The sequence below is a fragment of the Amblyomma mixtum genome, chromosome 9, assembly GCF_055824585.1.
Source record: "Amblyomma mixtum isolate Tamu chromosome 9, ASM5582458v1, whole genome shotgun sequence".
NCBI lineage: Eukaryota > Metazoa > Arthropoda > Arachnida > Ixodida > Ixodidae > Amblyomma > Amblyomma mixtum.
In genome coordinates this window covers 37,326,024-37,343,526 of record NC_143020.1, presented here as the reverse complement: position 1 = coordinate 37,343,526, position 17,503 = coordinate 37,326,024, and the positions used below count along the sequence as shown (strand labels likewise).

The 17,503-nt window shown below is 44.4% G+C and overlaps 1 protein-coding gene across 1 annotated transcript in view; it reads right to left on the bottom strand.

The window, feature by feature from the left end:
* Positions 1–10,512, bottom strand: part of LOC149328762 (chymotrypsinogen B-like) — a 32,920-nt gene extending 22,408 nt beyond the window's left edge. Inside the window, exons 1-3 of the mRNA XM_089562155.1 lie at positions 10,429–10,512; positions 5,283–5,310; positions 1,278–1,351 (exon numbers count right to left, since the gene is read on the bottom strand). Of these exons, the coding sequence (XP_089418281.1) occupies positions 1,278–1,351; positions 5,283–5,310; positions 10,429–10,512 (186 nt within the window). The remainder of the gene's footprint in view (positions 1–1,277; positions 1,352–5,282; positions 5,311–10,428) is intronic.
* Positions 10,513–17,503: the final 6,991 nt, after the last annotated feature.

The window sequence follows — 17,503 nt, the reverse complement described above, 5'->3', positions numbered from 1 at the left end:
CAAGGATTAATATCAGTGCATGTGTAAGGGCCTGTGAACAGCTGATAACCAAAGTTTCACTGAAGTGAGCAATTGTTGGATTTCAACGAATATGTGCCCGTCTTCCTCAGTGTAAGCTAGCTGAACCAACTTTTCCTGCACTGAACTGTATGAAGCTAAAGAAACAAGTCATCGAAGCAATTCTGATTTCTTTCTAGCCCCATGCAAACCGATATCTATGCACCGACTTACTGGCGCTGTCCTCGGAGCAAATATTTATTTTTTTTTTATATTAAAGTTACTGGTTGCCGCTGTTATAGAACCAAAACACATGTATTTTATTTCATATAGTTCAAAAACTAGATGAGCCATATGTGAAGAAAAAACAGATTTTTTTTTCAATTATTTCGGTTCTCGTGTAGATACCCTTTCCCGCGAATTTACTGGGCTCAGCAAGCATTACTGAGAAACAATTTAGCTTGAGAAGGTCGCTCTGAAATAACTTCGGATAAAGGAAAAGGCTGCGCAATATGTTGCCCACACTATACATTTCGCGCTTGTCAAATAGCATACCATCGATAAAAGCAGCTATTTAATGCCCAGTCGCTTAGCCTAAACCACCAACTCTCAGCCTACTCCCCTCTGTCCTCTTCTCCCAAGTAGTTTCAGAATTCATCCAACGAAATCGATTGACCAACTTGTCTCTAATTTTATTATGAAAACATTTTACGTCTCAGATGCATCCTTTTTTTCTTACTGTAGTGCATGTAACATTTCTTTCAATAATCGGACTGCGCACGCTGGCTGGGCTTCATTCACATACAGGTGCCTTCCGCTGAAATCCCTTCCTTTGAAATTGCGGGAATATTTCTTTCAGCAAAGATATTGTGAGAAATATTTTTCTTTCATTGCCAAGCAGTTATTAATGCACTCTTCGCTTATTGAGGAAAGAGGTGAAAGTAAATTTTACTACATTTATTGGTAATGAAACATCAAACTTTCCCAGTTTTAGGCAACAAAGCATCAAGAGCAGTGGGAACAAAAAAAAACAACAGCCTTTCATACTCTCCTACAGCACGCATTACTTTCGCTTTTGTTCCTGGTAATCACAGCCTGTCTCAGTCATATCTTCTAGGATGTCATTGCCTTTCGGCAATAATATTAAACCCGACTCTTACCCACGAGATTGGAAGAAGTGAGGTTTGCTAATAAATGCCGCTGACATATTTTAATCTGCCTCAACAATACAAAAACGTTTTGTTCCACAGCCACGCGGGTGAAAATAAAAGTACTTCCACGATCCAAGGTTGAAGTGGTCTTTGAAATTTCTGACCCGCCACTGGATTATACTTATTGTCGGCCATCCCGCAACCTGAAAAGCAATGTATTGCATGAATAACGCGAAATTGTTCCATACTTCTACGGCCAGAAAAAAAAATCCATAGGCAGCCTTTGGGTTGAGGTGATATGTTTTTTAGAAGAGGATTTTATCTGTGTTTTAGAATGCGATTTTTACTCGGAAAAAATTATTTCCCAAAGACACTCACAAAATTGCCTTTGAGTGACAGGTATATACAAAGAGATAGGGACAATTTTTGAGAAAATTGAACTTTAGTTTGCGTTCCGTTTAGTTTTGTGCTGCGTTAAATGAATAATTTTAAAATGATGCTGGTGTTTAGTGTATTTTTAGGCCTCATTTTTCTCGCTGTGGTGTTGGTTCTATATAGCCTTTATTCGCTAAACCCTGGTCTGTTGAAACACAGCACTGCCGAGGTTCACTTCCTTGTTTTCAACTCAAAGGTGCAGCCGTCACAATTCATCTCAGATATGTATCTGCATACGTACTTATGAGAGCTTACCTTTCTGAGATCACCGTGCGATCTTGCAAACAGCATATCTTTGCAAGTCAGTATTCGCAGCGTGAACGCGATTAAAATGTGGTCTTCATCCTGTATTTCTGAACGCTTCATTAAAGTTTTTCACCATCTGCATCACTAATATCATACATGCGAATTTCAAAATCTAATGTGATGTCTTTCCGGCCCGTATTACGTGTCCTGTGCACAAAACAACTCGAATAACACATATGTCGAACCATTCAAAATAAGACGCACTTTCTGAGAGATCTCAACCGGATGGAATATTTTTCTACGAGCAGTCAGAGCGAGATTCCTCGTATGATAATGGCGTATGGTGGGAGCCCGTATGATAATCAACGTGTGCGGAAAAGCTAGCAACTTCCATTCGCTTTTCTCATGAAGAGCATGACGTCATTCTCATCATTTAGAGTCCACAGGCACCGAAGGTGGAATTTATTCAGGGGTCACTACTGCAGACTGGCAGCCTGCATTCGCATGCACCTTAGAGCTTGTGGGGTTGCTGTTGCGTTGTCTCAGGATCTAACCTCAACTCAGCGCGGCAAGCTTTGCAGTTTTCGTCGGTCGCAAGCCAGAGAATGGGCTACATCAAAGGTTCACACGCAACATATGCTTTATATAGCGAAGAGTAGATACATGATTTATATAGCAGTCCTAGGAACACATAAGAAGTGTTCTAAGAACAATAACGCGTATGCAACACGATGCCTAAAATTGGCTACAGTAAACCAGACAACTAGCAACTAAAATGCACTAATGCAAGAGGTATTCAAACCAAAGAAAACACAATTTGCTCGCAGGGTACAGAAACAGTGGGAAGAACGGAAGATTACGGTGGGACCGTCCAGAAGAATGGTGCGCGCTGCCTCCCACGCCTGTCGCTGGGAGAGTGTTGTTGACTCCGGAACCATGTGGGGGCACTTCTTTGAAGCTAGAATTATGGCTAGGGCTGACAGACGGCTCTAAACGTCCTTTCGATATAGGGCGCACCGTGTCTATTACTTCGCGCCGAGACCATCGCGCAGATACCCTTAACACTCCCATCACAACCGCTCTTTCATCCACCCTCCGAGGCACTCGTCGCCATTGCTCAAGAGAGAAGAAAGGTTTCCAAAAACATGAGCTGATTCTCTACGATCCGGCCCCGCCGCGCGTGAGCGAAGTGGATAGGGAATAACTTAGCACACACACAAAGTTACGGGCTGGCAATGGGCAATCAGGACTTGGTTTTTGAGACTTATCGAATCGTTAATGGTGAGCATGAGCGAAAATTTTTTCGCGCCGGTCTAACTTCCCAAATGTGCGCCAATTTGTGTGAAATGTGCCCTACTTGTTCTAAATAGTGTGCACGTGTTTGTCCGCGTAGTTTGTATGTTTGATCAGGCCACATATGATTCACTCGAAAAATACGTGTAATCAATAGCAAATTCTGCAGCATATATAGTGAAAAGATGTTAAATAATTTCAGTAACGATGCGCAATACTTCAGACCGGCGATAGGCTATTCCTTTAACTTTACTCTCTTTACAAGCAGAGTTTCAAACATCTCATGGCGATGTTCAGCAGGGGGATTTTTAACAAACAGCGCCATGGGTAAAGTGTCATGTTTGTAGTAATAACAGAGGGAGACACATTGTTCTCAAGCATTTCACTTCGCAGAAGCTTTACATGAGGACCGCGAAAATTTTTTGTCATTTGGAAACCAGTGGGTGATTAGTGGCTCCGGCGATCGATACTTATATTTCCCGCACACAGTGCGGATTCTCCGTCTTCGGTGACATTGCTGTGGTGTTTAAGATCTTCAGCTGAACAGACCCTTCTAAACTGTCTTTTAGGAGAAAACGGCTTCCCCGATTTCGCTTGTAATTCTGAATCAATTTTCCTTTCATATAACCTCAGATGATGTTAACCGTTGGAGAACAACAATGGTAGGTTCTTATTGCACAGTGCATCTGGACAGGTAATAAAAAGCGACACAATTCCCTGCCTGGGAGAGAACACCTTACAGTAAACTCTGTGACATTTTCTCCAACCAAATCTTTTTAATTTTACAAAGTCATGACGTTTCGGAGCCGGCTCGGCTTTCTTTCGGCTTGACAAGGGCAGATTAATTTGCAGCCTCCGGTACAGTACGGTCCACTGTTAAAGGGAACATGCGATCGCGTGCCCTCCGCGGTTCGCAGAGCGCTGCCACCAAGAACTTGCGGGAATTGTCGGCACAAAACGCATGCGCAGTAAGCATGGCGGCTGGTCATTCCGCTCATGCGACCATACTGTCAACAATGGACCATACTGTACATGTTAGAGAGGAGACGGAAAATTATGGACGGTATCAGGCTCGAAAACCGGTACTGTGACCCACAGCCGTAGTTTCTCAGAAAGCTGTATAGCTTTCCTTTATAGCCGTATGGCTGCACTCGGGTGGATGCCAATAAGTAATTACTGCCTTATAAGAGCCTAGTGCAGCGCAGAGCCCAGTGCGAAAAGGTTTTAGAGGCTTCACACGATCAGCCGACAGCTGGGCATCTCGAGCTTTCTAGCACCTTCCGCCATGTTTAAGACAAGTATTACTGGCCCTGACAATAAGCCCATGTGAGGATTTGAAAACCTGCCCTGATTGTCAGCGACGAAATACGCCTCCCACTATACCGGCGGGATTCCTGAAACCCATTGAAACCTCGTCAACACCCTTTCAGGAGCACGGCATGTACATATTTGGTCCATTCTAAAATATAAAAATTTGGACGCAAGTGCGTCATGAAAGGCACAGCGTTACGCCGAGGGAAAAGCCTTGCGAAAGGAACAGCTGCCCTAGTCAACATATTTTCGTAGAATCCATCTTGTTATAATCATAACTATTTTTTTAACTATCACGCGACCCCTCACAATGCTGCTGAGTTCACCGTTCTTTTTGACCTGAGCCCATTTTTATATGGCTTTCGTGAAAAACGCGACTTTAAACTTCTTCAATTCGCAGCTTTACTTCAAACTTTACTTCAATTCGCAGCATCATTCCTCTTTGACTGACGGAACACTCGGAGCTGAGCACTTTGGCTCTGGACACTCACACACCCAATCGCTCTCAAGTCAAATCCTTCTCGCTGTCGAAGCATTCGCTACGCGTCGTCGGTGTCCTATACTGGAACCACACTTAGTCGCATCTTAAGCTCAAGTTAGTGGCGACGTTACCTAAGCTTTTACTGGGACCCCTCCATCGGGCTACTCAGCTTCTCTGCCATGGTGCATACTGATTGATTGAGGGTAAATTGACTGACCCCGAGCCATCAGCCGTACACCACAGGCCACAAGCAAAGAGCAGCAACCAAATGACACTGACGCCACAAAAGCGCGCGGTTTCGAACAGGACGAAATAGGCGCATATGCCATTAAAAGCTGGCTCCGCAACCAGCGCAGAGAAGTACTTACCTTGAGCATTGATTACGTCAGCGTGAACCTGGAAGAAATTATCAGTGACAATTCGTTAATACAGAATGATCAGCGACTAGTTATCCTAAATGCTCCCGTAAATTGTAAATGCAATTGCGTACTACTTCCAATGACGCTTAATTACGTCCGGTGTAGAGGCATTTTGTGTATTTGCGTAAACAAGCAGCCTACCGAAAAAGCGAAATGTGCGCAATGCACCAATTTCTGGGATTTTTCACACGCCCGAGACTCAGTTTGTGCGCTGTAAATTTTGAGTTCGTGTCTGTGATGGGGGACAAAACAGGAAAGTCCATTCATTGTCTGCATTTTTTGCCCGCTTTGAAGTGAACATTTCTAGAATGTTCAGCTCTGAAACCTTACAAAATGTGCCGCATTCACACTTAGGTGAAAGAAAATTTACAGACTTGTTTTATTATATATTGTATCTTATGCTAGGAGTCTCTACAATTTTGTCACATGAAGGCAAGCAGACGGAAAAAAGGGACGGCAAGACGGATCGCGATGATTTTGTTTTAATTGCTGCGGGCCTAGCGCGAGCGCTTCTGTCCGCGCCACGGCCCACTTCGTCGTCTTACAGTTCGTTACAAAAAATTGGAAGGTGCACTTAGGCTGGTGTTAATGTGTTAATTCCCATATGCGCAGAAGTTCATTCTCTACTTTACATTCATCCGTGCGAGTCCTCATACTCCTCCTGATACAGTGGTGCAACGCATAAGCAATGAGCCACTGCCCTGCAATCGTAGCTGCTCCCAGCGATGGGCCTTGTGCTGCCTGGTTGCTCTTCCCAAGCGAACGATCATTCACTTAACTGCCACCTGCCAAGGTGGGCAGTTTGCTTACTATAAGGTGGGCAGACTGTGATGACGCCGCAAGGAGACTTTACCTAGGGGGCAGTCCTCTGCTTTCTGGGGACCACCTGCCAGCGCCATGCCCGTGATTTTTTGCTCACGGCGTCGACAACGGCAACACGGGATTTTTTGGGGAACCGGACCTTTAACGTTATCGCATTAATATTGAACGCTATGGCTTATTACAGCCAAAGTTACGGGCACCAGCCTCAATCTGATAAGGAACGCAAACTGTGCCTCGAAGCCGAGAAATTTAAGTTCGCAATTCGAAGAAAGTACCTTCTTCTGCCTGCTTGGGGTTAGGAAGGGCGAAGCGGCAAGCAGCAATATGTTGCTTGCCTACGAATAGACCACAGCATCTTATTTCATATTGCCCATTGGAGCACTAGTATTGACGGGAAATGAAAGTTCCCCACGATCGATCGCTTATTGTAAAAAACAATCGCTTGCTGTTGTTTGCTCTACACAAGGATAACTGTTCATTTCTGTTTCTCCTTTAACATGTTTGATGCTTTCCTAAAGAGTTACTTTTCAAAACGGAATTTGGTCTCAAACATGGCGGTTCAGTATTGAGGTGCTGGTACAACTGTCTTTCTGCGCCTGTTGTGAAGCATCTAATAGAGTTTAAAGTGCAATAGGTTCCTCAATCTTTTAAACCCAGCACTATGAAGGAATGGCTCAGTGATGAAAATTTTTATGGATCACTCAGATTTCCTTTAAAAGTCGGCGTGAAAAAAAAAAATTATCGATATTAATAAAGACTAAGCAAGTTTTTTTCCATGTTCCAGTTCTGGGTCATTGCTGTTTCCTATATACGGAAATCCAATGTCGTGTGAAACCGCTATTATGGTCTGCAAAATGCCAATTTCTTCTTCAGTTGCTATCTGAAGACAACCTTATAGCTTCCTGCATTGTCTTCGCCAATGATAGAGAAAACCGTGTTGCTTTAACAATGTTTCCTTTCACGGGCTCAGCTATATTGCATGACGCACTTAGAAAGCCCTGGCAGGCTGAAGCGCGTTTCTTTAGCAATGACGTTCACAGCATAGCTATGGCAGGCACGTTCCACACCGATCCACGCATGCCTCCTTATCATAGCCATGGGGCCACCCACTGGACCCGCCTTGCTTTGCCTTCGTCGTCTTCAGGTGGGGCGCCTACTAGTGTTATTTGGGCGGGTGCTTTACAATTCCGTGCATGCACCCTTGGTATACTAGCCTTAATGGACCGAAATGTGCAATGCTGCACAGTGCTGTTCAAAAATGAACCCATTGCTGCTCTTCAACAAATGTGCCTATGAGCCTAAATTCCCTATTTTAGCTTGAAACTGAAATGCGATAAGAAAAACCATTCTGTTCACAGCCAACCAACATTTTCTTCAGCAGCAGTTCGGTAGACTCCACATACATTGGGTTCATGTTGGTGTCCTTCTGATTCAACACTAACTCAACAAGGCGCCAAGTGAAGCTCATAAGTCACGTGCCTCGCATTGCTTTCACCGTCTTCAGGTGGGACGAGGGAGCGGGGGGAGGGGGTAGGACGGACGGAAATGTTCTCGGAATGCACTCTATCTCGTGTGACGTCCAAACGCTACGGGAGGTTTGTTTATGGTTTATGGTTTTTAAGGGTTCAACGTCCGAGAGCGTGACATGTTTACGCAAAAAACGCACTGGCGCTAAAAGACGAAGACAAAACACACACACACAGGACTGGCGCCAACTTCCTATGAGGTGAACAACAACTTCCCAGTACGCTGGCGCCAGTACGCTTTTTGCGTAAACACATCATGTTACAACAAACTAAAGTATTCCCGGAGCGATTCAGGCTACGAGGCACCCCGTAGTGAAGGGCTTCGGAAAATTCGATCCCCTGAGGTTCTTTATTGTGCGCTGACATCAAACAGTACGCGGACCTCTAGCATTTCGCCTCCATCCAAACGCGACTGCCGCGGCAGGGGTCGAACCCGCGTCTATCAGGTCAGCAGCCGAGCACCATAACCACTCAGCCGCCGCGGCAGCACAAGGATGTACTTTGAAGGGAAATAAAAACTGAATTCCAATTATTCTAATCTTGGAACATTCGCTAGCAAAGGTAAACTGGCTCCAACACAGTGGCCACAGTTTCCATTTTATATCTGTCGTTAGCGAGCCTAGATGAGGACAGCAGAAGAGCTGAAGCGATTTTTTACACGTCCCACATATGGTTTCTTGTGAAGCAGACGAAGTACTACCAATCCGTAATAAATTTATGCATGACAGCATATATTTACTTCATGCAGAGGATTATTATCAGGTTAAAAGCATCAATAAGTTGTACGCACGTCAACTTTCTTCATATTTCACATGTATATGTAAAAGGCAAAAAAGCGCCTTATGTGAAAGGAGCTCAGTGGAGAATAATAATCACTGATTCCTGCACAAGTGTTGAATTGTGTTTATAAAACATAATTTCCGCCGCAACCCTTATTTGAGGCAGCTTTATGGCAGTATTTATCATGTCCTTTTGAGCGAGACTCAGAAGCAAGAAACGCGAAGAGGAGGCAGTACAGAAACAAGTTTTCGGGATTTGAATGAAGAATACTTCTAGCTATGTTGCCGTCCTCACCACACACTCTACTCATTTATATGTGCATTTCCAGTGCCACAAAAATAGGAGCTAAGCTCATGGGCCGAGCAGTGATGTCGCATGAAAGTAGGTGCTTGGTACAATGTCGTCCTAAAGGGAAAAAATTGAGAACCCTTTTCAGGTTGTATCACTACGGCTTTAAAATGGCAACATGCTATTAGCGGTTTAAAGCTTGAGCATTCAATCAGGTTGGCTTTTTAAATTGTCTCTCTCATGAATATAAAATGGTCCAGAATGAACTGTGCAGTTTTTTGTTTCATTTGCACAGAACTGGATGGAAGCTCAAAAAAGTTTAACAGTAGTATTTTTATTAGGAAATTCTCACAGCGTAAAGCGGAACAAAAAATTATAAATGCTGACTTTAGCTATTGACATCATAGTGTTAAATATTGATTACTTTATTGTTACTTAAGGGATCAAGATAGAAATACTTGGAGATGGAAGCATCGCTCTATTTCCCATATCATTTCCAGGCTCCTTGTTACTAATTTAGATTATTTCATTTTATTGTTTGTATAACGTAGTTATAATAACGGTTTAACAAAATCGCAAATTCCGTGCTTAGGCTTACTTTGACTTCTTGGCATAATAGGTAAGCTCTGTGTTGTGCTCTGCAGTTGATACACAGCGTTCTGAGAACAAATTCTTCCAAAAAAGGACACCTACTTCTAGCACCGAACGCATGAAAAGCACATTTTTCATTCCTGAAGGAGTTACGCTTGCCTGACTGATGACAGCAGTGCTGCGTGTAAGCCCTTACCTCACGCCTTTTTTTCTCAACCAAACCCTACAATTCATATTCCCCTTTTTACAATTCTCTTCCTTTTCCTGCATTCTAGGATGGCCACACGGAACACCTTCCTGGTCAACCTCTCTGCCTATACACTTCATCTGTGTACCTCTCAGCGGCTAGGTAAATCTGTTACAGAACATAAGCTGCATCTAGATTGTTTTCTTCTTCAGACTCTCGCAGAGCCATCCCCAGGCATGCACACCCTAGTTTCAAAAGAAGCCACTACATCGCCATAATCACCATCAGAAATACGACTAATCCTCTTCAGGTTTTGTAACCTTGCATGCAGGCCCAACGTGAAATCAGTATTTTAAGGCACCTGCTTCGAACTATGCATATGAAATTAGTCCCGTGCCCGAGCAAAATATTGTGACCGACTATTTACCTAAATTTTTGGAAGGGCAGTGACCGCGTGGATTATTTGTAGAAGAAGTTTTTTTTTCATATTTTTTCCTGCCTTTATTCTCTTTCGTATAGATCTTTTGCGAATCCCGAGGAAAAATTTGCCCGCTCATTCTCAGAACTCCGTAGGCTGGGACATCCCTTAATCTACCAGCACAACATTGTAATAAAATATTTTAATAAAGTACTAAAAATGCGTATAATAATTGTAAATGCTCTCAGTTCCATGTCGCGCCAGTTGGTACACTGGCAGCACAAATTCCACTAGCACTGCTGAGGTGCCAGTAACCCATTATGCAGGCTTGAAAGCCGCATCAGCTCATTTAGGAACGATATATGCCATGTATCTAAATCACTAGAAGTCTCGGCGAAAAACTGAACTCCAGCAGAGGAAACACGGGGCACGAAAACTTTCAGAAACAGAAACAAAAAACGTGAAATATGGACTCTTACTTACCGAATAAATGAAGTAGGCGCTGAAAAGGCAAGTACTGAGAAGGTAGAAACACTCCATACCAGAGCGAACCTCCTGGCGAAACATTACCGACGCGAACCTGGGCCGAGAAAAAATGGCTACTGCACGGAACGCGTTTACGCTTCTCTGAACGCGTGAAGGAGAAAGTATATTTAAGACCGAGTTTTCTTTGACCTCTTTTTGTACGTATTTGTTTCCCGCTTGTCGTAAGAGCTCCCCGTGTGGCGTCTAGACGACGCTCATTGATACCTGCCTGACATACCAACAATGGCAGCCATGTGTCTTCCCGAGTTTCTTGTCGCGGATGATCACGACTTGGGGTGAGTAATTTACGATCGGTTATATTCAGGTCGGACGGCAGCGAAATGAAAATCGGATAGCAGAGAAAGACGCTCTGATACCGAGCCTAGGGTGCCAAGCTCCAGTGAACAAGGCCGCTCCTACAAGAGTATTTCTAGGACAGATGAAGTGTCCGCTCTTCAAACAAACAGGCTTAATAGAAGTTGAGGTCATGTTTTGCAGCGCTGTCTGTGCATTGAGGTTACCTCGATTTTACAGCGTTGTTTTCATTGGCGCCTAGACCATGTGCGAGAATCAATGGACACGCGCAATCTAATGGTCAACATGCATTGACGGCACCCATATTGTCACTACAACGCACTGTGAAAACGCGAAGTGCTCACGCTCTATAACGCTTCCGCCCTCTTCGAGTAACAAAAAACCCGATTCCTAAGGCAAACATAAATCTCACAAACTTGTAACAATCCGCGTAACTTAGTTTTTCTGTTCGTACCACATTTGTTTACGGTCTCAGTTCTGCCGCTGAGCACGTAACACGGAATAAAATGTAGTGCAGTCATTTGCCATTGATCTACACAAGACTAAATCCTCCTTTCTATGAACCTGAGTTGCAGTACTGTACCCAAGACAACATCAACTTCAGTGCACACGGATTAGCTATGGCGGCTGACAATGACAAATATTGTGCAGGGGCTCGACTAGGACCTGGAAAATTATACTTGGTTTTGGTGAATTCTGTGTGCTCCTTAAAATGAATGCCCATAATATCTGTCCTCACAAGTGGAAAACAGCTCCAACACAGATCATAGAGCCAATGGTTTTGCAGCGACACCGCACAATCCAATCCAGTCTGCTACACAGCACTAGTGGCCTAGGCTGCTTCGCTCAGAAAAAGTTAAGGGTTTTCTTGTAACAAGAGGTACAGCCTACGTTCGAACTATATAGCCCAAGTGGTTCACTTCTAATCTGTCTAGCGGGGCGCCATAGCCCAACTAGCAGTCCAAAGCTTGGGACGATTGAAGACGCAAAGCAATACATCTTTCAAGAAATTTCGGTAGCTGAGCATGCATAGCAAGGCATGCGGCAGGCCTCAAAACAGAACTCTTTGGGGTGATACGTTTGACGGGGGGTGTACCTGAGACAGCCGAGCAAGAATGGAGGCTCTATCCTTCTATGAAACGCTTTCTATAGAGTCCTAGCAGCTTGTTTATCGTGAGTACCAATGTGCCCAAAGTTATGCGGCGTGACATGTACAAGACGAAGCAACCCCGATAGACAATAAAGACATGGGCTATGGGGGACCGTATTTGCGGTGAATTGGTACCGCAGTTAGAGTTCCTCTGCTACGGCAATTTAACGTCAGCTGATTATTCACTATGGTTCCATACTGCGAGAAGCTACAGAAATAAATTTATGCTTGTTGTTTATCATCGGTTGGTCTCAGAGTAAAGCCAGAACGCCTGTTTGCATAAACATTTTGATTCCGTTGCCGAAAAATTCCGCGTTGTCTGCAAGTCCGAGTGGGGCTCATATTAAGTATCCGGTACTTTGCTGTTAAGGAGACAAAAATTCTGCCAACGACCGCACGTTCCATCTTGGAGTAGCTTGCCAAAACTAGACGCGAGAAAGATTACCTGCGAAGTGAGGCTTTCCAAATTTCAGAGCAAGAAATACAGTCGCTGTTTTTTCATTAAGTTTGAACTGTGTCATTTATGCATATCTCTGAAAGGTAGCTTTCAAGAAGAGTCTAGATAATGATCGTTAAATATTCATCAGGGGCTGGATTAATCAGTACGGCGGTGTTCAGCGCCGGCATTTCAAACAATGATGACGATGAATTTTAATGGCGCTGAGGCATATTTGGCCGAAGAGCCCCATGGCACAAAGAATTTTGCCTACTCAATTTGGATAGAAATAAAAATTCTCAGATTATTTCACTCTTGAGAAGCCGAGCACCAGGCTAGGGGAAATCGAGGATCGGGTACAATTCTAAAAACTTGGGGCTCCTTGTATTCCAGGTTAGTGAGGTTCTCTATGGCGATTAGGATTGCACGGAAGAATGGTCTAGTAATAGACGATATGTCAAATGCGCAGCGCCATCTCTCGGCGCTCCGAGAAAAAATTCTCTATGTTGGTTTGGTACAGAAAACGAAACCGCCGGCCAGAGTTGGGTTAAAAAGGGCGCGCTTCATTTGAAAAGTAAAATTCCGATGCACTCTTGTGCTACGCTGTCCACTATGCAAAGACACTACGATGCCTGCCACAATAGGTGCGTTCTAGCTTTTCGCTTTTCTATTTTTTTTTTACCGTCTCCCAACATTCACCAAATGCCACATGATCGAGGTGACATGCGTCAGCACCCCGATCAAAGCACAGGTTTCGTTTTCTGCGCTGATTTTTCAGGAAACTTTCTAGTTGGTTGCGTTCGAGTTAAGATAAGAACCACAATATTTGTTGCCTCTGATCAAAATTAGAAGCCGATTTCTTGCATTTATCAACTCTTCGCTAGCGCATAGTCCGTCGTACGAGACTATACATTATCCTCTTCACGGTGCAAATATATGCTGTCATGCATAAATACATTATGATGTGATAATATTTCATCTGCTTCACACGAAACCACATGTGGGTCAGCAAGGAATCACTACAGCTCTCCTGCTGTCCTAATTTAGGCAAGCTAAAGACAGATTTGGAATAGAAACTATGGACACTGCGTTGGAGCCAGTTAGCCTTTGCTTGCGAATGTTTCAGTTTTGGAGCATATAGATTTAAGTTTTCATTTTCCTGAAAAATATACCTGTGAACCGCCGCGGTGGCTCAGTGCTTATGGCGCTAGGCTGCTGGACCGAAAGACGCGGGTTCGATCCCAGCCGCGGCAATCGAATTTCCACGGAAGCGAAATTCTAGAGGCCCGTGTTCGGTCCAGGGTCAGAGCCCGTTAAAGAACCCCAGGTTCTCGAAATTTTCGGAGCCCTTCACAACGACATTCTTCATAACTTGAGTCGCTTTGGGACGTTAAACCCCATAAACCATCCATATAATCAAACGCGCGCTTCATGGCGGCGGGAAATAAAGATCCGCGGTACTATCAGTGCTGTAATTTAAACAGGTTGAGAGATCGTGATTTCTTCTTTATGCAACTTTTTTCCTAGTTTTTGTCGCAAAACTTGTTGCAAAACAAAGATATAGTATGATTGAATAACGCCAGTACGAAATCTGAAAAAAATATATAGAAACTGCGCCTTTCCTATAATATTTTGAATATGTGCGTAGACTATCCTCTTGTTAATATGGATTGATAGCATCGCAATACTCGCTTCAACTGCGTCTTAAGCAAAACGTGGTTTCAACGGGTTGTGGCGAAAATCAACAGGTGCCGGGCCCTGAAACGGTGACGTTCAAAACCGCGAATATGCATAGCACATAGTAGTAAAAGAATAGCATTGCGCAGCTGGTCTAGGGTCTTGTGTAACTGTACTGCAATTCCCTAAGCTCCTGACATCGGCGCAAACGAAAGTTCACATTGTCACAGAAGTTCGCCAACACATCTGTTCAAGGAGCACAAAAATATTGCTCGCTACCCTACCAGATGAATTCGCGTCCACCTGAAAATAAAATAGCTACGATAATACGCGATGCTTGAGCCGGTGTTTTAATGCGCGCATTAAAACGACAACGGCACTGGATTTGACTTCCCAACCTACTTTCGAGAGCCGATTCTTGCTATAATCAACGCCAGACATCAAGCGAAGCAGGGGGAATCTGGGGTTTACTGAAAGCACCTACATTTGGTAAAAGATAAGCAGTACAAGAAACGCAGCTGCTGAAGCTCGCCTTTTGAAATTCCACTCGCAAGACTTATGACAGCTATACCGGTATCAAGAAAGTGCGCATAGAAAACGATGCACCAGCTCGACGAGCTTGACGGAACCAAGATGGAAACGGGAAGCTGTGGGCGCGGTGTTGCCAAACCACCAAGCAGTTTCGCATATCATCTATTGTCTGGGTTGAAAGCATTCATGTGATTAATAATGGCGTCTCGCATTCTCACTGTGTAAACGCGATAGACAAGGTCCCATGTACCGAGTTTCGCCATTTCCAAAACCTTCGTTTGCGGCCACATCCTAAATTTCGAAACGCTAGAAGAGGATGAGCCGGTTCGGATTTAGTGAAATCTTTCAACGCAACCGGGAGGCGACGTCACACAGACACCGTGCGCTCCTATATAAGATTCCTGCAACCGGGAGGCGACGTCACACAGACACCGTGCGCTCCTATATAAGATTCCTAAGGGCCCCAATGAAATAGTCAACATACCGGAGTCCCCTGGAGCTGAGCCACTGGTTTCCGACTGAACTTGTCTGCGTTACTCCATTTTTCGGCACTGGCTATAAACTGTATACATGGCTTTCGCTTTAGATTGCCTATAGCATAGTTACACGTAAGGATGATAATTTTAATTTGAGCCTGATTATGCATCTCGTAAGCCAAACGAGCACTGGTTTGTTGAAGAAATGGGTTATTTTATGAAAACCGGATGGCGTCCCAATCACCGGAATTACCGTGGAGACTATCTTTGCGCAGTTTGGGTGATTTGGCATAAAGCGTAATATCCCGCGAAAGGCTCGTTGTTTATGAAAATGTGCATTCGCTACTCTGACTCTCGCATTCTCTGCCCGCGGGCCCCGAATGAAGATTGTTTGCGTTGTCTGGAAGTATGTACCCCCTCACATCGTGCATGGCAAGCCATTAGGGACGCTTCTCTAAAACGTCGCGTTTGAAATGCCGCAGGTCGTTTCTCGGCGTCACTTACCGTTCCCTACATTCATGGCGCTGTGCTTCTGCATCGAGCTGGCGAGTTAGCTTCTCTGTCAAGTTTTCGGGCGTCAGTGGGCATGCGTGCGCTTCTCGCCATGGCGAACCTCTGAAGACTGAAGCTGCGAAGGCGCCCAACAAATACGTGTGGAGAACCAAATCTATAAGTTTTTTCAGCTGGTGCCTTTTACTCATTCACTGCAGAGGAATGAAAAGCCTGAGAGCGGCGACTAGCGGTGGTTCCATTGCCTGCACAAAAGGAAGGAAAAACGTAAATTACCGTCTGTGCACCGGTCTTACCACGGCAGAAACATACGTTTAGTGACGTTGCGGACGGCAGGTCGTCACGGCGTCTTACTGATTGAGCACGTCAGCGAGCGCGAACTGCTTAGTGAGCGAGTTGTGGCAAAGACTTCCTCTCCGATCCTTTTTACCTCCAAGATAAATGCAGAATACCGTGTTCTACGGACAAATTGCCTGCCTTTCATTTACCATCGGCGATCGGCAGCTGCAGCGACCGTCATCTGTCACTGCAGTGCCGTGTGTGGCTGCGTTAATTTTCTTTTTTCAGCGTACCCTCAGCCTTTACGGTGCGAAAAGTTTATCTGAAATATTTGTTGTATTTATTGAACTCCACTAGGTGAGGAGGCAGCTTTTGAGTCGACTGTTTCCTGCGGCATCTTATGAGCAACTAAAGTGCGGCTGATTTTTCTTTCGTTGTGTTTCGTTTATCGGCAAAAAGCAATAGTGCTGCTCGATGCTTCGCTGCGGGAAATTGAACGCAATATGATGCTGACGCCGTTCACCACCGCCGCCCAACTACCCTCTGCTGCCGGAGTTTCGACTTGTTAAGTGTGGCTTAAATCAGCGGTTTCGAATGCGGTAACTCAAAATACGAGCCCAGTGCGGATATCTGGACCCAGGGCGGTTCTCTGGCCCGGCAGGTGTTATGCAGAATATGCTCACCGAACTCACCCCTAACGCAGTTTTGCAGCGTTATAAAGTGAACACTAAAGAAAACTCCTTTGCATACAGAGTTTGTCAGGGGGGTGAGCAGCATGCCCCGTTTTCGAAGGTCCCGGACAAAACACTGGCGTCGGCAGAAGACAAAGATTATAGTATAACTCAGTAAAATTTAGGCAGCTTGGGCACACATTTGGTTTTACTATTATGCTTGATACCACACTATATAACGCAATCCATTTACTTAGTCCCTAGGAGCCTCCGTGAAGACTCGCAGAAAATCAAGCCATTTAGATACATGATTGCGTGCGATTCTGTTAGCCACGTTCGGGTACTACAATAGCTGAAAATGGTTGACTTCTACTAAGATATTCTGTGTGGTTGCACCGAGTGGAGGTAACCACACAACTGTCGCCATTCAAGTCAGGTTTGAAAGCTAGAATTACTTTTTTGTATATCGATGCGTACGTGTCCCGACCAATTTGTGAAATGAAACTACTTGGCAGAATAATGGAAAAATAATTTGTTGGTTAGCACTCATCTGTGGGAATAAATAGATTGTTAAAGGGACGTAGGGAAAGGATGAAATAGAAGCACCGGCACATTTTCCTCCTTTCTTCTTGTGTCGCGACTTTACGCGGCAGTTTTATTAAAGGAAATTTCAAGTTCAAATGTATTTGAGTGGAGTTCACCGCCCAACGACCTTGTCTTTCACGTTGAGTGAAATTCGAGAGAAATGCTCAATGAACTTCGACCTGCCCACGAATATTTTTTGCACAAAGTAGCTAATAGAACGGAAAGTGTTTAAGGTCAACTCTGAGGACGGTTACGGGACAGTGCTTCCCTTGCAGTATAACTCGAGCAATTCGTGTAATCAATGGGGCATCTGTATGTTCTTCAGCATGAAATTTATCGATGAAAGTTACTTATTGCGTCATGATAAGGTGCCTATGAGCTCATCGCGTGTGCAACTGAGTTA